The sequence below is a fragment of the Entelurus aequoreus genome, linkage group LG03 (assembly GCF_033978785.1).
Source record: "Entelurus aequoreus isolate RoL-2023_Sb linkage group LG03, RoL_Eaeq_v1.1, whole genome shotgun sequence".
In the NCBI taxonomy this organism is placed as follows: domain Eukaryota; kingdom Metazoa; phylum Chordata; class Actinopteri; order Syngnathiformes; family Syngnathidae; genus Entelurus; species Entelurus aequoreus.
In genome coordinates, this window is record NC_084733.1 from 12,403,096 (window position 1) to 12,428,716 (window position 25,621).

Here is a 25,621-nt window from a genome sequence, read left to right on the forward strand (position 1 = left end):
AGATTGGTTAGGGCCAGGCCTGGTTTACCACATAAAACATTTTAAAGTGAAATATTTGAAGTAATTGGAGCCCTGAAAATAATTCATTATAACATGGATTTTTTGTCATTATTTTTTTTTTTTTTTGGAGCAATGGCAAAAAAAAGAAAAATAAAGAAAGACAAAAGAAAAAAAAAACAGCCTGCATGGCAGCTTTTGTGTCAACGTTGCAACTTTTTCTCGTTAGATTTCACCTCATTCCACTTTTTTTAAATGTTCTTTTTTATTTTTACAATACTATTTGCAGAACGTGTGGCGGGCCGGTAAACAATTAGCTGCGGGCCCCAAATGGCCCCCGGGCCGCACTTTGGACACCCCTGGCTTACACAAAGACGCGTTTGGCCTTTATTCAGCGTGGAAACTTTCAGCCGTGTTTGACGCCTCACACTTTTACAACCAAATGATCGGCGCCCATTTTTCCAAGCTTTTATTGTCAAAGTGCGGCAATGAAAAGGGGAAGAAAAAAAAAAGATGTAAAACGAGGTTGAAATGGACTGAAATTGTGGCGTTTATGGAACGAACACAGGATGTTCTCCACAGGGGGGCGGGAAGTTTTTCAGAATCAACACGCCACCTTACACCTGTTGACCTATTTCACCACAACCAGTGTAATAATGTCCCGCTCCCTTTATGGCTGCATGACTCACGCTTCCCTGAAGGGGCGTGGCTTCTTCCACGTTGATCAATACACAAACTGAATGAGTCATTTATTGAATCCATCCATCTTAAATAGGAAACAGTTCATTAAAAAAAGTGCTTATTTCCACAACAAGTTAGCTAAAAAGTGAGTAATACTACTTCTCAATCTTTTCTCTCCGAGCTCGCGTGGAATCTTGCTGAAATGTCTAGTCTGCTTCTCAGCTCCCGTGTTAGCTGACATCGTACAGTAGGTGGGCGGGTGGGTGACATGTTAGGTGACGTGGTGCCACGCCGACACCACCTTCTCAGGATGCTCCATGGTGTCCTTCCACTGCTCCACAGCTTCTGGGGTGGAACTGTGCAGTCCCAGCAGGACCTGCAACACCACCCAGGAAGGAACAATTAAATCCTCCTCAGTGCACTCAAAGCCACAAGTAATGTGCCAAGTAACCAGACAATTAACCAACCGACTAATTTCTCAACTAATCTACCTACCTACCAACTAATTAACCAACTAAATAGTCACTTAACTAACCAACCAGCCAGACTCACTGACCAACCAAATAATGACCCACGAACTGACAAATTAACTTAAATTCCCAAACAAAAAAAGGAAAAGTAGCCACCTACCTAACTAATCAACCAGCCACTGAACCAACTAACCAGTCAGAAAAAAACATAACCAACCAAATAAAACACTAACCAAACAAATAACCAACAGACTTACCTGCCAACTAACTAACTAACTAATTGGTCAAATAACTTACAAAACAACCATAATACTAACTAACGTCCAAGCTAACTAACAAACTATACACCAACTTAACTAACCAACCAAACAGTCAGCCATCCAACCAGTCAACAAACCAACTAACCAAACAAATAACGCACTAGGTACACACAATCAACCAACTAACTAACTAACTAACTAACTGGTCAACTGACCTACCAACCAACTATATAACTAACCAACCCAGCAAATCACTAATTAGCCACCTATCTAACTTATCAACCAGCCAGTGAGCCAACTAACCAGTCAGCAAACTAAGTTAACCACCCTAATAACACACTAACCAAACAATTAACCGACTAACCAGTTAACAAACTAATCAGCCAGCAAACACATTAACTAACTAATGTGCCAGCAAAACAACCAAATAACCATAAAATGTATTAACTAATCAGTATCAGTCATTTAACTTAATCTACCTACCAACCATTCAACTAATTAACCAACTAACTAGTCAATTAACTAACCAACCAGTCAGACTAACTAACCAACCAAATAATGAACTGACCAAACAATTGACAAACTAACTGACAATTCCAACCAAAAAAGTAAAAGTAGCCACCTACCTAATTAATCAACCAGCCACTGAACCAACTAACCAGTCAGCATAAAAACCTAACCAACCAAATAAAACACTAACCAAACAATTAAACAACAGACTTACCTGCCAACTAACTAACTAACTAATTGGTCAAATAACTTACAAAACAACCATAATACTAACTAACGTCCAAGCTAACTAACAAACTATACACCAACTTAACTAACCAACCAAACAGTCAGCCATCCAACCAGTCAGCAAACCAACTAACCAAACAAATAACGCACTTGGTACACACAATCAACCAACTAACTAACTAACTGGTCAACTGACCTACCAACCAACTATATAACTAACCAACCCAGCAAATCACTAATTAGCCACCTATCTAACTTATCAACCAGCCAGTGAGCCAACTAACCAGTCAGCAAACTAAGTTAACCACCCTAATAACACACTAACCAAACAATTAACCGACTAACCAGTTAACAAACTAATCAGCCAGCAAACACATTAACTAACTAATGTGCCAGCAAAACAACCAAATAACCATAAAATGTATTAACTAATCAGTATCAGTCATTTAACTTAATCTACCTACCAACCATTCAACTAATTAACCAACTAACTAGTCAATTAACTAACCAACCAGTCAGACTAACTAACCAACCAAATAATGAACTGACCAAACAATTGACAAACTAACTGACAATTCCAACCAAAAAAGTAAAAGTAGCCACCTACCTAACTAATCAACCAGCCACTGAACCAACTAACCAGTCAGCAAAAAACCTAACCAACCAAATAAAACACTAACCAAACAAATAACCAACAGACTTACCTGCCAACTAACTAACTAACTAACTAACTAACTAACTAACTAACTAACTAACTAACTAACTAACTAACTAACTAACTAATTGGTCAAATAACTTACCAAACAACCATAATACTAACTAACGTCCAAGCTAACTAACATACTATACACCAACTTAACTAACCAACCAAACAGTCAGCCATCCAATCAGTCAGCAAACCAACTAACCAAACAAATAACGCACTAGGTACACACAATCAACCAACTAACTAACTAATTGGTCAACTGACCTACCAACCAACCATATAACTAACCAACCCAGCAAATCACTAATTAGCCACTTATCTAACTTATCAACCAGCCAGTGAGCCAACTAACCAGTCAGCAAACTACGTTAACCACCCTAATAACATACTAACCAAACAATTAACCGACTAACCAGTTAACAAACTAATCAGCCAGCAAACACATTAACTAACTAATGTGCCAGCAAAACAACCAAATAACAACCATCAAATGTTAACTAATCAGTATCAGTCATCTAACTTAATATACCTCCCAACCAACCATTCAACTAATTAACCAAGTAACTAGTCATGTAACTAACCAACCAGCCAGACGAACTAACCAACCAAATAATGAACTGACCAAAAAATTGACCAACTAACTGACAAACCAACAAAATTTCCAACCAAAAAAGTAAAAGTAGCCCCCTCCTACCTAACCAACCAGCCATTGAACCAACTAACCAGTCAGCAAAAAACCTAACCAACCAAATAAAACACTAACCAAACAACTAACCAACACAATTACGTGCCAACTAACTAATCAGCCAGCCAAACAACTAACTAACTAATTGGTCAAATAACTTACCAACCAACAAACCATAATACTAACTAACGTACAAGCGAACTAACAAACTAGACTTAACTAACCAATCGAACAGTCAGCCATCCAACCAGTTAGCAAACCAACTAACCAACCAAATAACATACTAGGGTTACAATCAATCAACTAAATAACTAACTAACTGGTTAACTGAACTACCAACTAACCATATAACTAACCAACACAGCAAATAATAACTACCCACCTATCTAACTTATCAACCAGCCAGTGAGCCAACTAACAAATCAGCAAACAAAGTAAACCAACCTAATAACCAAACACTTAACCGACTAACTAACCAGCCAACTAATCAGCCAGAAAATAAATTAACTAATGTGCTATCAAAACACTAACTAACTAACTAACAACCATAACATTTATTAACTAATCAGTATCAGTCATGTAACTTATTAAACAACAAACTAATATATCAAGAAACCTACCAATCGACCATATAGATAACTCACCAACTAACAAAGTAACTTTTCAAGGCGCTAATTTACTAATTATCCACCTAACTAACTAATCAACCAGACAGTCAACAAACCAACCTAATAATGTATCAACCAAACAATGAATAAAATAACTAACCAGACCACTAACTAATTAGCCAGCAAACTTGTCAGCCTATCGACTAAGTAACTAACTAATGAGTCATATTATTAAGTCATGATCCAACTAATCAGTCATCTAACCAACCAACTTACTAAACAGAAATGAAAAGTATCTTGTTGAGATGGTTTACATGTTCGAAATAAACTTCAACCAACTAACCTACAACTAACCATACAACTAAGAAACCAATTAACCAACCAACAAACTTTTCAACTCACCAATTACCTAACCTGCTTAACTAATCAACCAGCCGGTCGGCAAACTAACTAACCAACCACATGATGCAGTAACAAACAGTTCACCAAATAACAAACCAGCCAGCAAACCAACTAACTAACCAAGCATATTTCCATCTATCTAAGCATCCAACTAACTAGGTAAGTAACTAAGAGTGTTGAAAGGTGAGTGCTGACCTGTCCCAAACAGGTGTTCCTGTTGAGGGATCTGCAGTAGAGTTTGATGGCCAGCGAGCAGGCGGGGTCTAGAGCGGCCATGGGGAAGTGAAGAGTCTCCGCCCACTGGCACCGCCCCTCCGCGGCCTTGAGGGCTCGCGTCTTCTTCCTGGTCACCTGACCATCCACCTGCTGAAGCTCGGCCGTGACCACGAAAGCTGCGGAGGACACGAGGAGGCGGCGGTTAGCGAGGCGCGCGTGGAACCCTCACCTGTTGAGTCCTCACTTACCTGGGCGGAGGAGCGCCAAACACGGCGGCAGGTTTTGGCCGGCGAGGACTTGGACTTGCATGCGTCTGCAGGCGGGCTGGAAGCAGGTGAGAACGTGCAGCTCGCAGCCGCTCACCTGCAACAAAACCACCTGCTTCCTTCTTACTGTGTCACGCTTCTTTTTACACTTTGAACGTTAAATGTTCTCGTTACCATTACATTTGCACCAACACGGATCTTTAACCAGGAAAACCTGATGATGACCATTAAGTGCACTATTTAAACACACACACAACGTGAGTGTGTGTGTGTGTGTGTGTGTGTGTGTGTGTGTGTGTGTGTGTGTGTGTGTGTGTGTGTGTGTGTGTGTGTGTGTGTGTGTGTGTGTGTGTGTGTGTGTGTGTGTGTGTGTGTGTGTGTATCAACGTCTGCACTCTTTTGGGGGCAAGTGGAGGATGAAACAAACTACTATTAGAACTTTACTGCAACAATAAAGTCGGAAATCACTAGAACTACCCATCGGATATTAAAAAAAAAAGGTTGATCACTTTCAAGTAAAAGCTCACACAACTCCCAGAAAAAAAGTGCTAAAAGTTCGAAGAAAAAGTCACCTAAATGTCATATCATTAGAGAAAACTAAATAAAAAAATCTATAGATTTTTGAGAAAGATATTGGCAAGAAAGAAACAGTATTTTGTATAAGACAAAAAAATCATATATTTTTGAGACAAAAGTAGTATATTTAAAAAAATATATAATTCCAAAACAAAGTACATATATATAAAAAAAAAAGTTATTTCCAAGATAAACGCATATGTACATATATATAATATACATATATATATAGGCAAGGCAAGGCAAGGCAACTTTATTTGTATAGCGCTTTTCATACACAAGGCAGACTCAAAGTGCTTCACAGACAACAAAGTGAAATGAAAGAAAATAAAAGCAAAATTAAAATGCAGACAATAAAAATAAAAATAATATATATATATATAATAAATATATATATATATATACATATATATATTATTATATACATGTATATTATATAATATATATATATATATATATATATATATATATACATATATATATTATTATATACATGTATATTATATAATATATATATATATATATATATATATATATATATATATATATATATATATATATATATATATATATATATACATATATATAATATATATGTGTATATATACACACACACATATGTATATATATATTATACATATATATATATATACGTATATATAATACATATGTGTATATATATATACACACACATATGTATATATATATATATATATATATATATATATATATATATATATAAATGTATATACATATATATATATATATATTTATATATATACATACATACACACATATATACATATATATACATATATATATATACATACATACATACATACATACATATATATATATATATATATATATATATATATATATATATATATATATATATATATATATATATATATACATACATACATATATATACACACACATTATATATATACAGGTATATGTAAATATACATCGATGTACATATATGTGTATTACCTTCAGAATAGAAATAGTTTAAAAATTAAAAATGTTTAATCCAAAAGTAATATATATATATATATAATATATATATATATATATATATATATATATATATATATATATATATATATATATATATATATATATATATATATATATACGTATATATATACGTATATATATATATGTATATATATATATATATATATATATATATATATATATATACATATACATATACATATATATATATACGTATATATATATACGTATATATATATATGTATATATATATATATATATATATATATATATATATATATACATATACATATATATATATATATATATATATATATATATATATATATATATATATACAAAATTGAGTGTATTTAAAAAAAAAGTATTTCTAAGACAAAAGTAGCATTTTAAAAAAAAAGTTATATATTCACAAGATAAAGGTAGTATATATATTTAAAAAGTTGAATACGTTGATGACAAATAGTGTATTCACAAAAAAAGTTGTATTTCCAATTTCTTAGGAAAACTAAATTGTTTGAAATGTTGTACGCTTCAAAGAAAAAAAAATGCATATTTTAAAGAAATAAGTTTTAATTTTACAATAAAAAACTTATTGACATGAAACTTTTTTTATATTCATTTGTATATTTGCAACAAAAAATATCATGTGTATTTTACTTTTTATTTTTTTTTAATGGAAAAAAATAGTTTTTGGAATATCCAAGAAAGACATTTACAAGAAATAAGTTGCATATTTTCAGGGAAAAAAATCATATACTTCTCATTTTAAAAGTTTCTGGAAAGTCATTTACATAAGTACAACATTCTAAAGTCATGACTCTACAAAAAACAAAGCTCTGCCGGTATGTGTCTTTCTTTCAGTTGAAAAAAACAAAAAAAAGTCATTTCCGAGAACAGCTGTTGTGTCCTTCCAAGAAAAAATGTCAGACATGCCAGAGAAAAAATCTGCAGACTTCACTTTCACTTGAAAACACAGGACTTTGTTCCGGTCTTTTCTTTTTTTGGTGTGGCTTAAGGCCTTGTGCGGGATGTTGCCGCGGCGACGAGGACCTAGCTAACGAGCGGCGACATTCCCGGAACATTCTCTCACTGCCGCCTCGGCGGTAACAGCTGCAAGGCGGGTTGGCCCACTTTTAAATAAACCTTCATTATCATTATCAAGCACTTTGTTTACACATGTGACCCATCCCCCTTTATTCATGTATTAAGGCCAGGTAGCACAGGTGCACCTACACCAAGTGTTACAATACTTTTATCCAAGTTGTCACAAAAACTTTGCGTTGAAATGAGTTTGCAGCGAGAAGACCAAAAGCTGTCTTTGAAACCTACCAAGAAGAAGGCTTGTAAAACTCCACTGTGTAGGATGGGAAGCAACATGAAGGTCTTCTGTTTTCTTTCATGTATTGTAATCAACAGAAAGATATTGTTTTAACCCAGTGGTTCTTCACCTGGGTTCGATGGAACTCCAGGGGTTCGGTGAGTCGGCCTCAGGGGTTCGGCGGAGGTCAAAACACACCCGACTCATCGTGTAAATACAAACTTCTCCCTATCGGCGTATTACGGATACGGCAACAGCTGACTGGTTTGCAGGTGTGTCATTTGTTGTGAGTTTATGCACTGTGTTGGTTTTGTTGTTTGAACAAGGTGATGTTCATGCACGCTTCATTTTATGCACCAGTAAAAAAACATGGTAACACTTTAGTATGGGGAACGTACTCACCATTAATTAGTTGCTTACTAACATGCAAATTAGTAACATATTGGCTCTTAACTAGTCATTATTAAGTACTTATTAATGCCTTATTCGGCATGGCCTTATTATAACCCTAACCCTCTAACCCTGACCCTAACCCTAACCCTAACCCTAACCAAATAACTCTAAATTAAGTCTTTATTACTTAGAATATGTTCCCCTAGTGTCCAAATAACTCTAAATTAAGTCTTTGTTTGGTACTTAGAATATGTTCCCCATACTAAAGTGTTACCAAAAACATATAACTTTGTCTTGAATTTGAAAAAAAACAACATTTTATTTTTCACTAAAGAAGGGTTGGGTGAATGCGCATATGAAACTGGTGGGGTTCGGTACCTCCAACAAGGTTAAGAACCACTGTTTTAACCCAAGGACTAGAAAGCGGACAGAAGGCAAGATCTGCCCAATTTCCAGACGACCTCTTTTTGAACCTCCTTTTTCCACTGTTTTACGAACCTCTTTTTGAACTGTTTTACGAACCTCTTTTTGAACTGTTTTACGAACCTCTTTTTGAACTGTTTTACGAACCTCTTTTTGAACGGTTTTACGAACCTCTTTTTGAACTGTTTTACGAACCTCTTTTTGAACGGTTTTACGAACCTCTTTTTGAACTGTTTTACGAATCTCTTTTTGAACTGTTTTACGAAGCTCTTTTTGAACTGTTTTACGAACCTCTTTTTGAACGGTTTTACGAACCTCTTTTTGAACTGTTTTACGAACCTCTTTTTGAACTGTTTTACGAACCTCTTTTTGAACGGTTTTACGAACCTCTTTTTGAACTGTTTTACGAACCTCTTTTTGAACGGTTTTACGAACCTCTTTTTGAACTGTTTTACGAATCTCTTTTTGAACTGTTTTACGAAGCTCTTTTTGAACTGCTTTACGAACCTCTTTTTGAACTGTTTTACGAACCTCTTTTTGAACTGTTTTACGGACCTCTTTTTTAACTGTTTTACGAACCTCTTTATGAACTGTCTTACGAACCTCTTTATGAACTGTTTTACGACCCCTTTTTGAACTGTTTTACAGACCTCTTTTTGAACTGTTTTACGGACCTCTTTTTGAACTGTTTTACAAACCTCTTTTTGAACTGTTTTACGAACCTCTTTTTGAACTGTTTACTAACCTCTTTTTGAACTGTTTTACGAACCTCTTTTTGAACTGTTTTACGACCACTTTTTGAACTGTTTTACGGACCTCTTTTTGAACTGTTTTACGAACCTCTTTTTGAGCTGTTTTACGAACCTCTTTTTGAACTGTTTTACGGACCTCCTTTTGAACTGTTTTACAAACCTCTTTTTGAACTGTTTTACGAACCTCTTTTTGAACTGTTTTACGGACCTCTTTTTGAACTGTTTTACGAACCTCTTTTTGAACTGTTTTACAGACCTCTTTTTGAACTGTTTTACGAACCTCTTTTTGAACTGTTTTACGACCTCTTTTTGAACTGTTTTACGGACCTCTTTTTGAACTGTTTTACGAACCTCTTTTTGAACTGCTTTACGGACCTCTTTTTGAACTGTTTTAAGGACCTCTTTTTGAACTGTTTTAAGGACCTCTTTTTGAACTGTTTTACGTACCTCTTTTTTGAACCGACCTTTTCTGTGAACTGTTTACGACCTTTTCTGTTTACTGCTTACGACCCTCGTCCTTTAGAAACAGCTATGGGCATGTGGTCAGGGAAGGTCCAAATAAAAGAAGGAGGCGTGCAATCTTTTGGCAGGACGTAATGACTAGGAGTGTGGGGAAAAAATCGATTCAAATCCGAATCGCGATTCTCACGTTGTGCGATTCAGAATCGATTTTTATTTATTTATTTATTTTTAAATTTTTATTTATCTTTTATTTTTTTATATATATTTTTTTAATTAATCAATCCAACAAAACAATACACAGCAAAACCATAACAATGCAATCCAATTCCAAAACCAAACCCGACCCAGCAACGCTCAGAACCGCAATAAACAGAGCAATTGAGAGGAGACACAAACACGACACAGAACAAACCAAAAGTAGTGAAACAAAAATGAATATTATCAACAACAGTATCAATATTAGTTACAATTTCAACATAGCAGTGATTAAAAATCCATCATTGACATTTATAAAAAATTAAAAAAAGAACAATAGTGTCACAGTGGCTTACACTTGCATCGCATCTCATAAGCTTGACAACACACTGTGTCCAATATTTTCACAAAGATAAAATAAGTCATATTTTTGGTTCATTTAATAGTTAAAACAATTTTACATTATTGCAATCAGTTGATAAAACATCGTCCTTTACAATTATAAAAGCTTTTTACAAAACTCTACTACTCTGCTTGCATGTCAGCAGACTGGGGTAGATCCTGCTGAAATCTATGTATTGAATGGATAGAGAATCCTTTTGAATCGGGAAAATATCATTTTTGAATCGAGAATCGCGTTGAATCGGGAAAAAAAACGATTTTGAATCGAATCGTGACCCCAAGAATTGATATTGAATCGAATCGTGGGACACCCAAAGATTCGCAGCCCTAGTAATGACACTGTACAAGGGTACAGATGTACACGTTTCTCCTCACTGAACCACATTGAATTTTGTCTCTGTTTGATTCTTTGCTTCTTGTCTTGTTTAATAGATGTCATCAGTGTTTGAACCTGACACAAAGTACTCTGACACAAAGTACTCGGAAGAGAAATACTCTGAAACAAAGTACTCTGAAGAGAAATACTCACAGAGGACTTGCGCGGAGCTCTCAGGTGCAGCCAGTGTTCAGTCTCCTGGGGCCCGAGCTGCCGTAGCGAGATGGCGCCCTCGGCCACCGTGCGTTTTTGGAGGACGCACGTCTGCAGCCGGAGGACCAGAGCGCTACTTCGCAGCGTCTGGAGGCTCAGCGCAAACACGAAGGTCTCCATGAAGGATGCGTGCTGGAGGAAACAAAAGAGTGAAAGGATGGAGCTTTAGCTTGCGTGCTAACAACAAACACATTGGCTCACACCAAGGAAATGTAAAAACACACAAAACTTGTGGCTATGGCTTAAAAAAAAACCCAATAAGATGGCCTCATTTATAGACAGGAATGATTTCTAGTCGTTATTTTTTAGCTAATTTGTCCTCAACTTGCTATTTTGTGTGATCTGTTAGCATAGCAATTGTTAGCGTGTTAGCATTTAAGCAACTCACACTTGTAATGTAGACAAAACATCAACGGTCTCACGTAAAGAAAATAACAGAGCTCAAAGTTTTTAAAAAAAAAATTGTTTTTTACGCAAAAAGGTAAAAATTCAGTTTTGTAAAACGTTAGCATGTTTTAAAAAGAGCTATTTTAGTGTGGTGTAAAAAACAACAATATTGTCAAACAGAGGTCATATGAAACATGTTAAAACTTATAGGTCATGACTAGAGATTTACGATAATGGCTTTTTTGCCGTTATCCGATATTGTCCAACTCTTAATTACCGATACCGATATCAACCGATACCGATATATACAGTCGTGGAATGAACTCATTATTATGCCTCATTTTGTTGTGATGCCCCGCTGGATGCATTAAACAATGTAACTTTACCATGAATTGATTAACGTGGACAAGTTGAAAAACTTATTTGGGTGTTACCATTTAGTGGTCAATTGAACGGAATATATACTGTACTGTACTGAGAGGGGGGTAATATTGTAGCGTCCTGGAAGCGTTAGTGCTGCAAGGGGTTCTGGGTATTTGTTCTGTAGTGTTTATGTTGTGTTACGGTGCGGATGTTCTCCCGAAATGTGTTTGCCATTCTTGTTTGGTGTGGGTTCACAGGGTGGCGCATATTTGTAACAGCGTTAAAGTTGTCTATACAGCCACCCTCAGTGTGACCTGTATGGCTGTTGATCAAGTATGTCTTGCAGTCATGTGATCATGTGATCGGGCCGGCACGCTGTGTGTATGGATAAAAAGCGGACGCGACGGCAGGTTGTGGAGGACGCTAAAATCAGTGCCATCACGGCACGCCCGCAATATTGTTGTCCGGGGGAAAATCGGGAGAAATTCGGGAGAATGGTTGCCCCGGGAGATTTTCGGGAGGGGCACTGAAATTCATGAGTCTCCCGGAAGAATCAGGAGGGTTGGCGAGTATGGACACAAGCATGCTACATCATAAACACACGTAAATAATGTAGCATGCTAACATGCATAAGTCATACAGCGTGCCACATTATAAACACACATCAGTCATGTAGCATGCGAACACCCATAGGGCATGAAACATGCTAACACACGTGCGCCATGTAGCATGCTACGTTTCACACACAAATTATGTAGCTCTAGCATGCTAACATACATAAGTCATATAGCGTGCTACATTATAAACATACATCAGTCATGTAACCTGCTAAAACACATAGGCCATGAACCATGCTAACACATATGCGTCATGTCGCAAGCTAAATTACAAACACACAAATTATGTAGCATGCTAGCACACATACCGTATTTTTCGAACCAGGCCTGGCCCTAACCAATCTGGCGCCCTAGGCAAGATTTTAGGTGGCGCCCCCCCACATCGGCAGTGAAGTGTATATACTCACAATAAAAGGAATAGCTTTGTCTTTGACCTTTTTTTTTACTTAAAGAAAGCAAATTAACATATTATATGAGAATGTTATGTTATGATTATCTTTAACCGAATCACAGCAGTGCTCAAATTAAAAAACAGCATTCCCTCTCATGTGATATTGCTTAATTAACATTAATGATGTGCACTTTAACAACCAGGCTTAGAACTATACCTAATATATAAAGGGGTGGAAAAGTGACTATTACCTGCAGGGCAAACATTAGCTAACCAGAAGGCAATAACAATGTAAACAAAAAACACCTGCTTAAAAGATCTAATACAAATGTCCCTGAGGAATGTAAGGTGGGAGTACTGTAATCACCTAACGTTACATTATTATTTTCCATAACAATTTAGCCCCCTCCACAATATTAACCCGACGTTAAAACAGAACTAGCTATTTATTGATTAGCAATTGCCGAATCATGTAGCATTAGCTTAATGCTAAAAAGCCAGGTTACTATCACATTCTGTAACAGACAAATAATTTCATGTAGGCTAACGTTACCTACCTGCTACCTCTGTCTTTTTCTCGTTTCTCCTCTTCTTTTCTCTTTTTTCTTCCCTGGGCACCTGACAGTTTTGGCCGTTTTGACATCTTGTGTTGATTTTTTGATGTGGTAAGAGTCATGATACGGGAAGGGAGGGGGCGCACCAATTTTGTAACAAATAATATTTCTATTAAATAGGCTTTACTTTGCATTTTAATTAACTTGGGATTATTTTTTGTATTTAGAAATAATAGTACCAACTTTTTTAATTTCTTTTCTCTAACATTTGTGGCACCGGCGTGGCGCCCCCTGATGGACGGCGCCCTTAGCATTTGCCTATACGGCCACAGGCCGGCCCTGTTTCGGACCATAAGTCGCAGTTTTTTTCATAGTTTGGCCGGGGGTGCGACTTATACTCAGGATCGACTTATGTGTGAAATTATTAACACATTAGCGTAAAATATCAAATAATATTATTTAGCTCATTCACGTAAGAGACTAGACGTATAAGATTTCATGGGATTTAGCGATTAGGAGTGACAGATTGTTTGGTAAACGTATAGCATGTTCTATATGTTATAGTTATTCGAATGACTCTTACCATAATATGTTACGTTAACATACCAGGCACGTTCTCAGTTGGTTATTTATGCATCATATAACGTACACTTATTCAGCCTGTTGTTCACTATTCTTTATTTATTTTAAATTGCCTTTCAAATGTCTATTCTTGGTGTTGGCTTTTATCAAATAAATTTCCCTCAAAAAATGCGACTTATACTCCAGTGCGACTTATATATGTTTTTTTTCCTTCTTTATTATGCATTTTCGGCCGGTGCGACTTATACTCCGGAGCGACTTATACTCCGAAAAATACGGTACTTTACAGACACACATAAGTCAGGAAACATAAGTAGTGTACAATACTAACATACATAAGTCATGTAACATGCTACATTACATACAGATAAGTCATGCAACATGCTAACATACCTATGTCATGCCGCATGCTCCAATATATCACGTAACATATCACCTGACAGTATTCTTTGACGGAGCTCTTGAAGTGCACAGCTTTGGGAATGCTGATGATTCCTCGGATCCGGATCTTTGGCCTTGGCGTTCCGCCCTTTGGAAGCTTGAGTTCTGAACACTAGTGATTGGAAGCAAGAAGAATATTTGAATTTAACTGAATCCAGTGTGGCAGTGTTAGTTCTTAAAGAGTAGTGCAATTGTTGTTATTGTATTAAATATGATGCCTCATTTGCATAATTGATTCCAATGGAAACTGTATGAGAGTGGAGTAACGTAGTGGGAGACATCAAAAGTGAGTTTAAAAAATGCAAACTAAGATTAGAACTTGGGATGTCCGATAATATCGGACTGCCGATATTATCGGCCGATAAATGCTTCAAAATGTAATATCTGAAGTTATCCGTATCGGTTTCAAAATCAATCAGACAATCCGATACCCTGTACTCTCTGAGCACTCCCCACAGGACTTCCCGAGGGACACGGTCGAATGCCTTATCCGAGTCCACAACCATTCCAGACAGTTCGCCCTGAGATCGGTATGTCTTGAGTTCAAACCCCAGGCGAGTCATACCAAAGACTATAAAAATGGGACTCCGAAGTACTTGAACTCCTCCACATAGGGCAAGATCTCCTCCCCAACCCGGAGATGGCACTCCACCCTTTTCCGGCGAGAACCATAGGCTCGGACTTGGATGTGCTGATTCTCATCCTAGTCCATTCACACTCGGCTGTGAACCGATCCAGTGAGAGCTTAAGATCCTGGCCAGATGAAGCCATCAGGACCACATCATTGGCAAAAAGCAGAGACCTAATCCTGCAGCCACCAAACCGGATCCCTTCAACGCCCTGACTGCGCCTAGAAATTCTGTCCATAAAAGTTATGAACAGAATCGGTGACAAAGGGCAGCCTTGGCGGAGTCCAACCCTCACTGCAAACGGGTCCGACTTACTGCCGGCAATGCGGACCAAGCTATGACACCGATCATACAGGGACTGGACCGCCACAATCAAGACAATCCGATACCCTGTACTCTCTGAGCACTCCCCACAGGACTTCCCGAGGGACACGGTCGAATGCTTTCTCCAAGTCCACAACCATTCCAGACAGTTCGCCCTGAGATCGGTAGGTCTTGAGTTCAAACCCCGACCGAGTCATACCAAAGACTATAAAAATGGGACTCCGAAGTACTTGAACTCCTCCACATAGGGCAAGATCTCTTCCCCAACCCGGAGATGGCACTCCACCCTTTTCCGGGCGAGAACCATGGACTCGGACTTGGATGTGCTGATTCTCATCCCAGTCGCTTCACACTCGGCTGCGAACCGATACAGTGAAAGCTGAAGATCCTGACCAGATGAAGCCATCAGGACCACATCATCTGCAAAAAGCAGAGACCTAATCCTGCAGCCACCAAACCGGATCCCCTCAACGCCTTGACTGTGCCTAGAAATTCTGTCCATAAAAGTTATGAACAGAATCGGTGACAAAGGGCAACCTTGGCGGAGTCCAACCCTCACTGGAAACGGGTCCGACTTACTGCCGGCAATGCGGACCGAGCTATGATACCAATCATACAGGGACTGGACCGCCACAATCAGACAATCCGATACCCCATACTCTCTGAGCACTTCCCACAGGACTTCCCGAGGGACACGGTCGAATGCCTTCTCCAAGTCCACAACCATTCCAGACAGTTCGCCCTGAGATCGGTATGTCGTGAGTTCAAACCCCGGCCGAGTCATACCAAAGACTATAAAAATGGGACTCCGAAGTACTTGAACTCCTCCACATAGGGATAGATCTCTTCCCCAACCCGGAGATGGCACTCCACCCTTTTCCGGGCGAGAACCATGGACTCGGACTTGGATGTGCTGATTCTCATCCCAGTCGCTTCACACTCGGCTGCGAACAGATCCAGTGAGAGCTTAAGATCCTGGCCAGATGAAGCCATCAGGACCACATCATCTGCAAAAAGCAGAGACCTAATCCTGCAGCCACCAAACCGGATCCCCTCAACGCCCTGACTGCGCCTCGAAATTCTGTCCATAAAAGTTATGAACAGAATCGGTGACAAAGGGCAACCTTGGCGGAGTCCAACCCTCACTGGAAACGGGTCCGACTTACTGCCGGCAATGCGGACCAAGCTATGACACCAATCATACAGGGACTGGACCGCCACAATCAAGACAATCCGATACCCTGTACTCTCTGAGCACTCCCCACAGGACTTCCCGAGGGACACGGTCGAATGCTTTAGCCAAGTCCACAACCATTCCAGACAGTTCGCCCTGAGATCGGTAGGTCTTGAGTTCAAACCCCGGCCGAGTCATACCAAAGACTATAAAAATGGGACTCCGAGGTACTTGAACTCCTCCACATAGGGCAAGATCTCTTCCCCAACCCAGAGATGGCACTCCACCCTTTTCCGGCGAGAACCATAGGCTCGGACTTGGATGTGCTGATTCTCATCCTAGTCCATTCACACTCGGCTGCGAACCGATCCAGTGAGAGCTTAAGATCCTGGCCAGATGAAGCCATCAGGACCACATCATCTGCAAAAAGCAGAGACCTAATCCTGCAGCCACCAAACCGGATCCCCTCAACGCCCTGACTGCGCCTCGAAATTCTGTCCATAAAAGTTATGAACAGAATCGGTGACAAAGGGCAACCTTGGCGGAGTCCAACCCTCACTGGAAACGGGTCCGACTTACTGCCGGCAATGCGGACCAAGCTATGACACCAATCATACAGGGACTGGACCGCCACAATCAAGACAATCCGATACCCTGTACTCTCTGAGCACTCCCCACAGGACTTCCCGAGGGACACGGTCGAATGCCTTCTCCGAGTCCACAACCATTCCAGACAGTTCGCCCTGAGATCGGTATGTCTTGAGTTCAAACCCCGGCCGAGTCATACCAAAGACTATAAAAATGGGACTCCGAGGTACTTGAACTCCTCCACATTGGGCAAGATCTCTTCCCCAACCCGGAGATGGCACTCCACCCTTTTCCGGCGAGAACCATAGGATCTTTTTTCCAGTCTGTTGTGGCCAGTGCCCTGTACTTTGCAGGGGTTTGTTGGGGGAGCAGCACCAGCACAAGGGACTTTAACCGGATTGATGAACTGATCCGGAAAGTCGGATAAACTATCGGCACGCAGTTGGAGGCGTTTTTATCAGTGAGGGACTAGAGGACACTGGACATACTAAAAATAAAGACGCAAAGACCCGCCTTAGGTGGCTTCTGATTGGTTTACATCGCGTGGTGCCCTCTGTGGTTGGCTAGTTTTAGGGATAATCATTTATGGATTGGTCTCTGATTGGTTCTTTCGGTAAGTCAATCAGAATGACTCAAACTACGGCAGGCCGCAGGGAAACAAGTGTATTATTATGAAAAACTGAATATAGAGTACCGAATGGGGAATCATAATCATAATCCTTTTAATGCTTTTTGGGCTTACTTTGTCTTCCTGTCCTTCCTCTTACATAAAGCCCATTTCTTTAAGGGGCCGGGGGAACAATTCTGCCTAGCAACAAGCACCCAGAATAATAACACCAAAAGAATACATAAGAAAAAGCCGCTGTTACAGATGGTAGCATAAATGTGAGTTAAAATTCACAACATAAGCTCCGCCCACTAAGAATCTGACTTTCCCTTTCTCGCATTCCCCTCCGGCCTTTGATTAGTACTTCCTGTGGACACACAGAGGGTCCATTGACAGTGTCTGAGCCCCACTAAGGACTCTATTGTCCCGTCTGGTCGGCTCGCAGGAAACCTTACCTGCACCAACGTGATCCACACCTGTTCCGTCTCCTCCTGGTAGCTAAGTCGCACACACAGCCTGCACACGTCGCCGTCCGTCCGAGGCACACACTCTGCGACAAAACACAACACAAACACAGCAACACGTTAGAAACAACACAGTAGAAAGACAGTGACACAATAGAAAGGCCTGGTTTGCAGGAATGCTACGACATTCGGGAGCCATGAAGTCATGCTAACACGCATGCTAACAGGCATGATAACAAAAGCTAACAGCCATTCTTGCAGGAATGCTAAAAGGTATGCTAACAGACAAATTAACAGGCATCCTAGCAGGCATGCTAAGGGACCTGCTAAGAGGCTTGCTAATAGACATGCTAACAGCCATGCTAACAGCAAGTTAACAGGCATAATAACATGCATGCTAACAGCCATTCTAGGAGGAATGCTAAAAGGTATGCTAACAGACAAATTAACAGGCATCCTAGCAGGCATGCAAACCGACATTTTAATAGCCATGCTAACAGGTATGATAATAGACATTAACAGGCATCCTAGCAGGCGTGCTAACAAACATGCTAACAGGCATGCTAAGGGGCCTGCTAACAGAAATGCTGACAGGCATATTAACAGGCATGCTAAGATGCATGCTAACATAAATGCTAAGAGGCATGCTAACACACATGCTAACAGGCATTCTAAGATGCATGCTAACAGGCATGCAAACTGACATAGTAATAGCCATGCTAACAGGCATGATAACAGACATTAACAGCCATCCTAGCAGGCATGCTAACAAACATGCTAACAGGCATGCTAAGGGGCCTGCTGAGAGGCTTGCTAACAGAAATGCTGACAGGCATATTAACAGGCATGCTAAGATGCATGCTAACATAAATGCTAAGAGGCATGCTAACATACATGCTAACAGGCATTCTGAGATGCATGCTAACAGGCATGCAAACTGACATAGTAAAAGCCATGCTAACAGGCATGATAATAGACATTAACAGCCTTCTAGCAGGCATGCTTACAAACATGCTAACATGCATGCTAAGGGGCCTGCTAAGAGGCTTGCTAACAGAAACGCTGACAGGCATATTAACAGGCATGCTATGATGCATGCTAACATAAACGCTAAGAGGCATGCTAACACACATGCTAACAGGCATTCTAAGATGCATGCTAACAGACATGCAAACTGACATAGTAATAGCCATGCTAACAGGCATGATAACAGACATTAACAGCCTTCTAGCAGGCATGCTTACAAACATGCTAACAGGCATGCTAAGGGACCTGCTAAGAGGCTTGCTAACAGAAATGCTGACAGGCATATTAACAGGCATGCTATGATGCATGCTAACATAAACGCTAAGAGGCATGCTAACACACATGCTAACAGGCATTCTAAGATGCATGCTAACACACATGCTAACAGGCATTCTAAGATGCATGCTAACAGGCATGCAAACTGACATAGTAATAGCCATGCTAACAGGCATTCTAAGATGCATGCTAACAGGCATGCAAACTGACATAGTAATAGCCATGCTAACAGGCATGATAACAGACATTAACAGCCTTCTAGCAGGCATGCTTACAAACATGCTAACAGGCATGCTAAGGGACCTGCTAAGAGGCTTGCTAACAGAAACGCTGACAGGCATATTAACAGGCATGCTATGATGCATGCTAACATAAATACTAAGAGGCATGCTAACAACCATGCTAAGATGCATGCTAACAGACAAGCTGTAAAGATCAACAACAAAAATGCAAAAGGAAGACAGCGAGGAAGTACAACAGGAAGCAGGAAAAGAATGTCAGGAAAAAAGGCAAAAAGAGCCTCGGCGATGTAACTAGGGAACTCCTGAATAAAATGGGGGGCGCGTGGGCTGTTCCTCAAAACGTTGGGTGAGACTGTAACTGAGTGTGCAGCTCCATGTGTTCTCCTCATGAGCAAAATTGAACTCTGACTCAGCAGTTTGTCACAACGTTGGCAGGCACAAGACATTGAAACAACGTTGAGAACTTGTTGAACGAGCAACCTCAAACACAACGTTGAAACAACACGCGTTTTGACGACGTTTAATCAATGTCGGGTTGTGACCTTGATTTGACCTTTGAAATTTGGTCATTTCCCATTTCCCTAAGCCTTCTACTTGCAGTCCAAATCATTGATTTTCAATCGTCTGGCTTCCTGTCCCTGCCGACTCTCCCTGTCCCTTCCCTGCAGTGGAAACGGAACGTTGCGGTACCTGTGCTGCTTTGAAAGGAGTCCACGGCGGAGGACGGCGTGCTGACCATGCTGGACGTGGACTCCGAGCTCTGCGGGACGGGGGCAGGTAAGTCAGTTCCACATGTTTGCCGAGGCGTGGACGTGACACTGACCTGCATCAGAGGACTGTCAAGGCTGCTCAGCTCAAACATGGACGTGCTCAACTCCTGAGGAACATCTGCCGGCAGAAAATATATTCAGACTGGAACGAGCTGAAAATGCTCATTTTTTTCTAAATATATCAAATGTATCGTTTATGATAAGGCGACATTTCAAATAAATCACACTTTAAATAGTGAAACCAAATGGGGGAAAGTCTACATTGTCAGATGGTCGGCAGAATTTTACCCTAAAAATGAACAATCTATAGTAACGCACTGTAAATACGACAGATGTAGATTTTACAGTAAAAAAAACTTGCATGCCAGAATTTTACTGTAAAAATAACAGCGGTGCAGTTTTTTTTCATCTACGGTAATGCAATGTGAAAAACACATTTTACGGTAGAATTCTGGCAGTTCAGTTGTCAATTTTTTACTGTAAAAATAACGTTGGTTTTATGGTTAAAAAAAAAACAAAACTGGCAGCTCAGTTGCCAGAGTTTTACCGTAAAAATAACAGTACATTTTTCTGTTATTTACAGTCATTTGGTGTAAAAACACCATAGATTTTACAGTTAAAATTCTGGCAGCTTAGTCACTAGTTGTTGTTTTTTACTGTAAAAATAACTGTAGATTTTCCTTAAAAATAACGGCGGTATTGTTTTTCAAGTTAAAAAACTCAGTTGCCAGAATTTTACTGTAAAAATAACCATGGTACTGTTTTTCTGTTTACAGTTGTAATGCACTGTAAAAACAATCTATGGTAAAAAATAAATAAATAAATAAATTTAAAAAAAGAGCAAAATCGACAGAATTTTACCGTAAAAATAGGAGTGGTAACATTTATTTTTTTATTTACAGTAATTCGGTGTATAAACCATAGCCTCCTTAAAAATATTGGCAGTATTGTTAAAAAACTGGCAGCTCAGTTGCCAGAATTTAACAATTTAATTAAAAAATAACAGCGGTACAGTTTGTTTTTTTCATCTACATTAATGCAATGTTACGGAGCCCCTAAAGGGACATGGGGAGTTTTTTTTTAGACATGTATCTCGTGCAAAAAAAAAAAAATTCCCCATGTTCCTTTAGGGGCTCCATACAATGTGAAAAACAACACATATTTTATGGTAAAATTCTGGCAGCTCAGTCGCCAATTTTTTATTGTAAAAATAACGTTGGTTTTATGGTAAAAAATAAACAAACTGGCAGCTCAGTTGCCAGAATTTTACCGTAAAAATAACAGTGGTACCATTTTTCTGTTATTTACAGTCATTTGGTGTAAAAACATACTTTTTACATTTAAAATTGTGGCAGCTTAGTGGCATTTTTTTTTTTTTTTTACTGTAAAAATAACGTTGGTTTTATGGTAAAAAAAAACCAAAACTGGCAGCTCAGTTGCCAGAGTATTACCGTAAAAATAACAGTACATTTTTCTGTTATTTACAGTCATTTGGTGTAAAAACACCATAGATTTTACAGTTAAAATTCTGGCAGCTTAGTCACTAGTTGTTTTTTTTTACTGTAAAAATAACTGTAGATTTTCCTTAAAAATAACGGCGGTATTGTTTTTCAAGTTAAAAAACTCAGTTGCCAAAATTTTACTGTAAAAATAACCATGGTACTGTTTTTCTGTTTACAGTAGTAATGCACTGTAAAAACAATCTATGGTATAAAAAAAAAAAAGAAAAAAAAAAAGAAAAAAAGAGCAAAATCGACAGAATTTTACCGTAAAAATAGGAGTGGTAACATTTATTTTTTTATTTACAGTAATTCGGTGTATAAACCGTAGCCTCCAAAAAAATATTGGCAGTATTGTTAAAAAAACTGGCAGCTCAGTTGCCAGAATTTAACAATTTAATTAAAAAATAACAGCAGTACAGTTTTTTTTTTTTCATCTACATTAATGCAATGTTACGGAGCCCCTAAAGGGACATGGGGAGTTTTTTTTAGACATGTATCTCGTGCAAAAAAATAAAATTCCCCATGTCCCTTTAGGGGCTCCATACAATGTGAAAAACAACACATATTTTATGGTAAAATTCTGGCAGCTCAGTCGCCAATTTTTTATTGTAAAAATAATGTTGGTTTTATGGTAAAAAATAAACAAACTGGCAGCTCAGTTGCCAGAATTTTACCGTAAAAATAACAGTGGTACCATTTTTCTGTTATTTACAGTCATTTGGTGTAAAAACATACTTTTTACAGTAAAAATTGTGGCAGCTTAGTGGCATTTTTTTTTTTTTTTTTACTGTAAAAATAACTGTAGATTTTCCTTAAAAATAACGGGCAGTATTGTTTTTCAAGTTAAAAAACTGGCAGCTAAGTTGCCAGAATTTGATTGTAAAAATAACCATGGTACTGTTTTTACAGTAGTAATGCACTGTAAAAATAACCGTAGATTTTACGGTAAAAAAAAAAAAAAAAGACAGCTAAATCGAAAAATAAAACATAAAAATAAGAGTGGTAACATATATTTTTTTATTTACAGTAATTCGGTGTAAAAACCATCATACATTTTACCGTGCAATTCTCAGTCACCAGTTTTTTACTGTAAAAATAACTGTAGATTTTATGGCAAAAAAAAAAAAGAGAGCTACATCGACAGAATTTTAGCATAAAAATAAGAGTGGTAACATTTATTTATTTTTTACGGTAATTCGATGTAAAAAACATCATACATTTTACGGTGCAATTCTCAGTCCCCAGTTTTTTTACTGTAAAAATAACTGTAGATTTTATGGTGATTTTTTTTAAAAAGAGCTAAATCGACAGAATTTTTGCGTAAAAATAAGAGTGGTAACATAGATTTTTTTATTTACAGTAATTCGATGTAAAAAACATACATTTTACCGTGCAATTCTCAGTCACCAGTTTTTTTTACTGTAAAAATAACTGTAGATTTTATGGTGATTTTTTTCTAAAAGAGCTAAATCGACAGAATTTTTGCGTAAAAATAAGAGTGGTAACATAGATTTTTTTATTTACAGTAATTCGGTGTAAAAAACATCATACATTTTACGGTGCAATTCTCAGTCACCAGTTTTTTTTACTGTAAAAATAACTGTAGATTTTATGGTTAAAAAAAAAAGCCAAATCGACAGAATTTTAGCGTAAAAATTAGAGTGATAACATTAATTTTTTTATTTACAGTACTTTGATGTATAAACCATCATACATTTTACAGTGCAATTCTCAGTCACCAGTTTTTTACTGTAAAAATAACTGTAGATTTTATGGCACAAAAAAAAAGACAGCTAAATCGACAGAATTTTAGCATAAAAATAAGAGTAGTAACATTTTTTTTTTTATTTACAGTAATTCGGTGTAAAAACCATCATACATTTTACGGTGCAATTCTCAGTCACCAGTTTACTGTAAAAATAACTTCATTTTATGGTAAATTTAAAAAAAAAAGAGTAAATTCGACAGAATTTTTGTGTAAAAATAAAAGTGGTAACAGAGTTTTTTATTTACGGTAATTCGGTGTAAAAACCATCATACATTTTACGGTGCAATTCTCAGTCACCGTTTTTTTACTGTAAAAATAACTGTAGATTTTATGGTAAATTTAAAAAAAAAGAGCTAAATTGGCAGAATTTTTGCGTAAAAATAAGAGTGGTAACTTTTTTTTTTTAAATTTACGGTAATTCCATGTATAAACCATCATACATTTTACGGTGCAATTCTCAGTCATCAGTTTTTTACTGTAAAAATAACTGTAGATTTTATGGCAAAAAAAAAGACAGCTAAATCAACAGAATTTAAGCGTAAAAATAAGAGTAGTAACATAAATTTTTTTATTTACAGTAATTCCGGTGTAAAAACCATCATACATTTTACTGTGCAATTCTCAGTCACCAGTTTTTTACTGTAAAAATAACTATAGATTTTATGGCAAAAGAAAAAAAAAGACACTGTTATGTTTATGGTACACTTCTGGCGACTGAGCTGCCGGCTCCAGCAGATGGTGCTGTGATGAAAAAAAAGGCAAGTTAATCATTATAATTATTAATATTTATTCTTATGGTGTAGGCTCCTTTGTGAGCTGCGCCTCATGAATTCTGCCTAGCAACAAGGTGAGGTCACCAAGCAGGAAGAAGATGAAGAGTGGTTGATCTGCATTTGTGCCTGCTTGCTAAACATATCTGTGAGGTACTTAATGACTTAATGACTCAGGTTAAATTACATTTAAGTGTTGTTTGTTGAGGAACACATTTTTCTTATTGCAGATCATACTGCTAAGTGTTGACAGGAGTTATTATTGGACAAATTACTGTGCATATAAACACGTATGGCCGTGTCAGACTTAGCCTTTTCTTGCTTTATCTCAGGGGCCGCATGGAGGAAAATCTGTGCACCATTAAAATCATGGCATTAAAACTAAAAAACAAAAGACAACTTCAGATTGTTTTCTTTGTCTTACTTTGGCCAAAAATAGAACAAACACATTCTGAAAATATTACAATAAAAATATAGAAAAAAATACCGGCAGTGAATACATTTACATATGCAGAAATATTTGTTTTCTTTTGTGTTATTTTTTTAAAATGAATTAAGTAACATTTCTGACAACCTTTTTTCCAAAACACAATATAAAAAACATCATACATTTTACGGTGCAATTCTCAGTCACCAGTTTTTTTTACTGTAAAAATAACTGCAGTTTTTATGGTTAAAAAAGAAAAAAAAGAGCTAAATCGACAGAATTTTAGCGTAAAAATAAGAGTGGTAACATGAATTTTTTTATTTACAGTAATTCGGTGTAAAAACCATCATACATTTTACGGTGCAATTCTCAGTCACCAGTTTTTTTTACAGTAAAAATAACTGTAGTTTTTATGGTTAAAAAAGAAAAAAAAGAAGAGCTAAATTGACATAATTTTAGCGTAAAAATAAGAGTGGTAACATGATTTTTTTTATTTACAGTAATTCGGTGTAAAAACCATCATACATTTTACTGTGCAGTTCTCAGTCACCAGT

General features: G+C 37.7%; 1 protein-coding gene across 2 annotated transcripts in view; it reads right to left on the bottom strand.

The window, feature by feature from the left end:
- Positions 1 to 335: 335 nt before the first annotated feature.
- LOC133646156 (tandem C2 domains nuclear protein) overlaps positions 336 to 25,621 on the bottom strand; it is a 34,695-nt gene continuing 9,409 nt past the window's right edge. The window contains exons 5-12 of one of the 2 annotated variants that reach the window (XM_062041243.1): positions 20,654 to 20,718; positions 20,521 to 20,590; positions 18,278 to 18,372; positions 14,496 to 14,612; positions 11,106 to 11,297; positions 5,012 to 5,141; positions 4,743 to 4,939; positions 336 to 1,054 (exon numbers count right to left, since the gene is read on the bottom strand). In XM_062041243.1, the coding sequence (XP_061897227.1) occupies positions 950 to 1,054; positions 4,743 to 4,939; positions 5,012 to 5,141; positions 11,106 to 11,297; positions 14,496 to 14,612; positions 18,278 to 18,372; positions 20,521 to 20,590; positions 20,654 to 20,718 (971 nt within the window). In that variant the 3' untranslated portion in view covers positions 336 to 949. The remainder of the gene's footprint in view (positions 1,055 to 4,742; positions 4,940 to 5,011; positions 5,142 to 11,105; positions 11,298 to 14,495; positions 14,613 to 18,277; positions 18,373 to 20,520; positions 20,591 to 20,653; positions 20,719 to 25,621) is intronic. The other variant, XM_062041244.1, reaches the window with a different exon arrangement.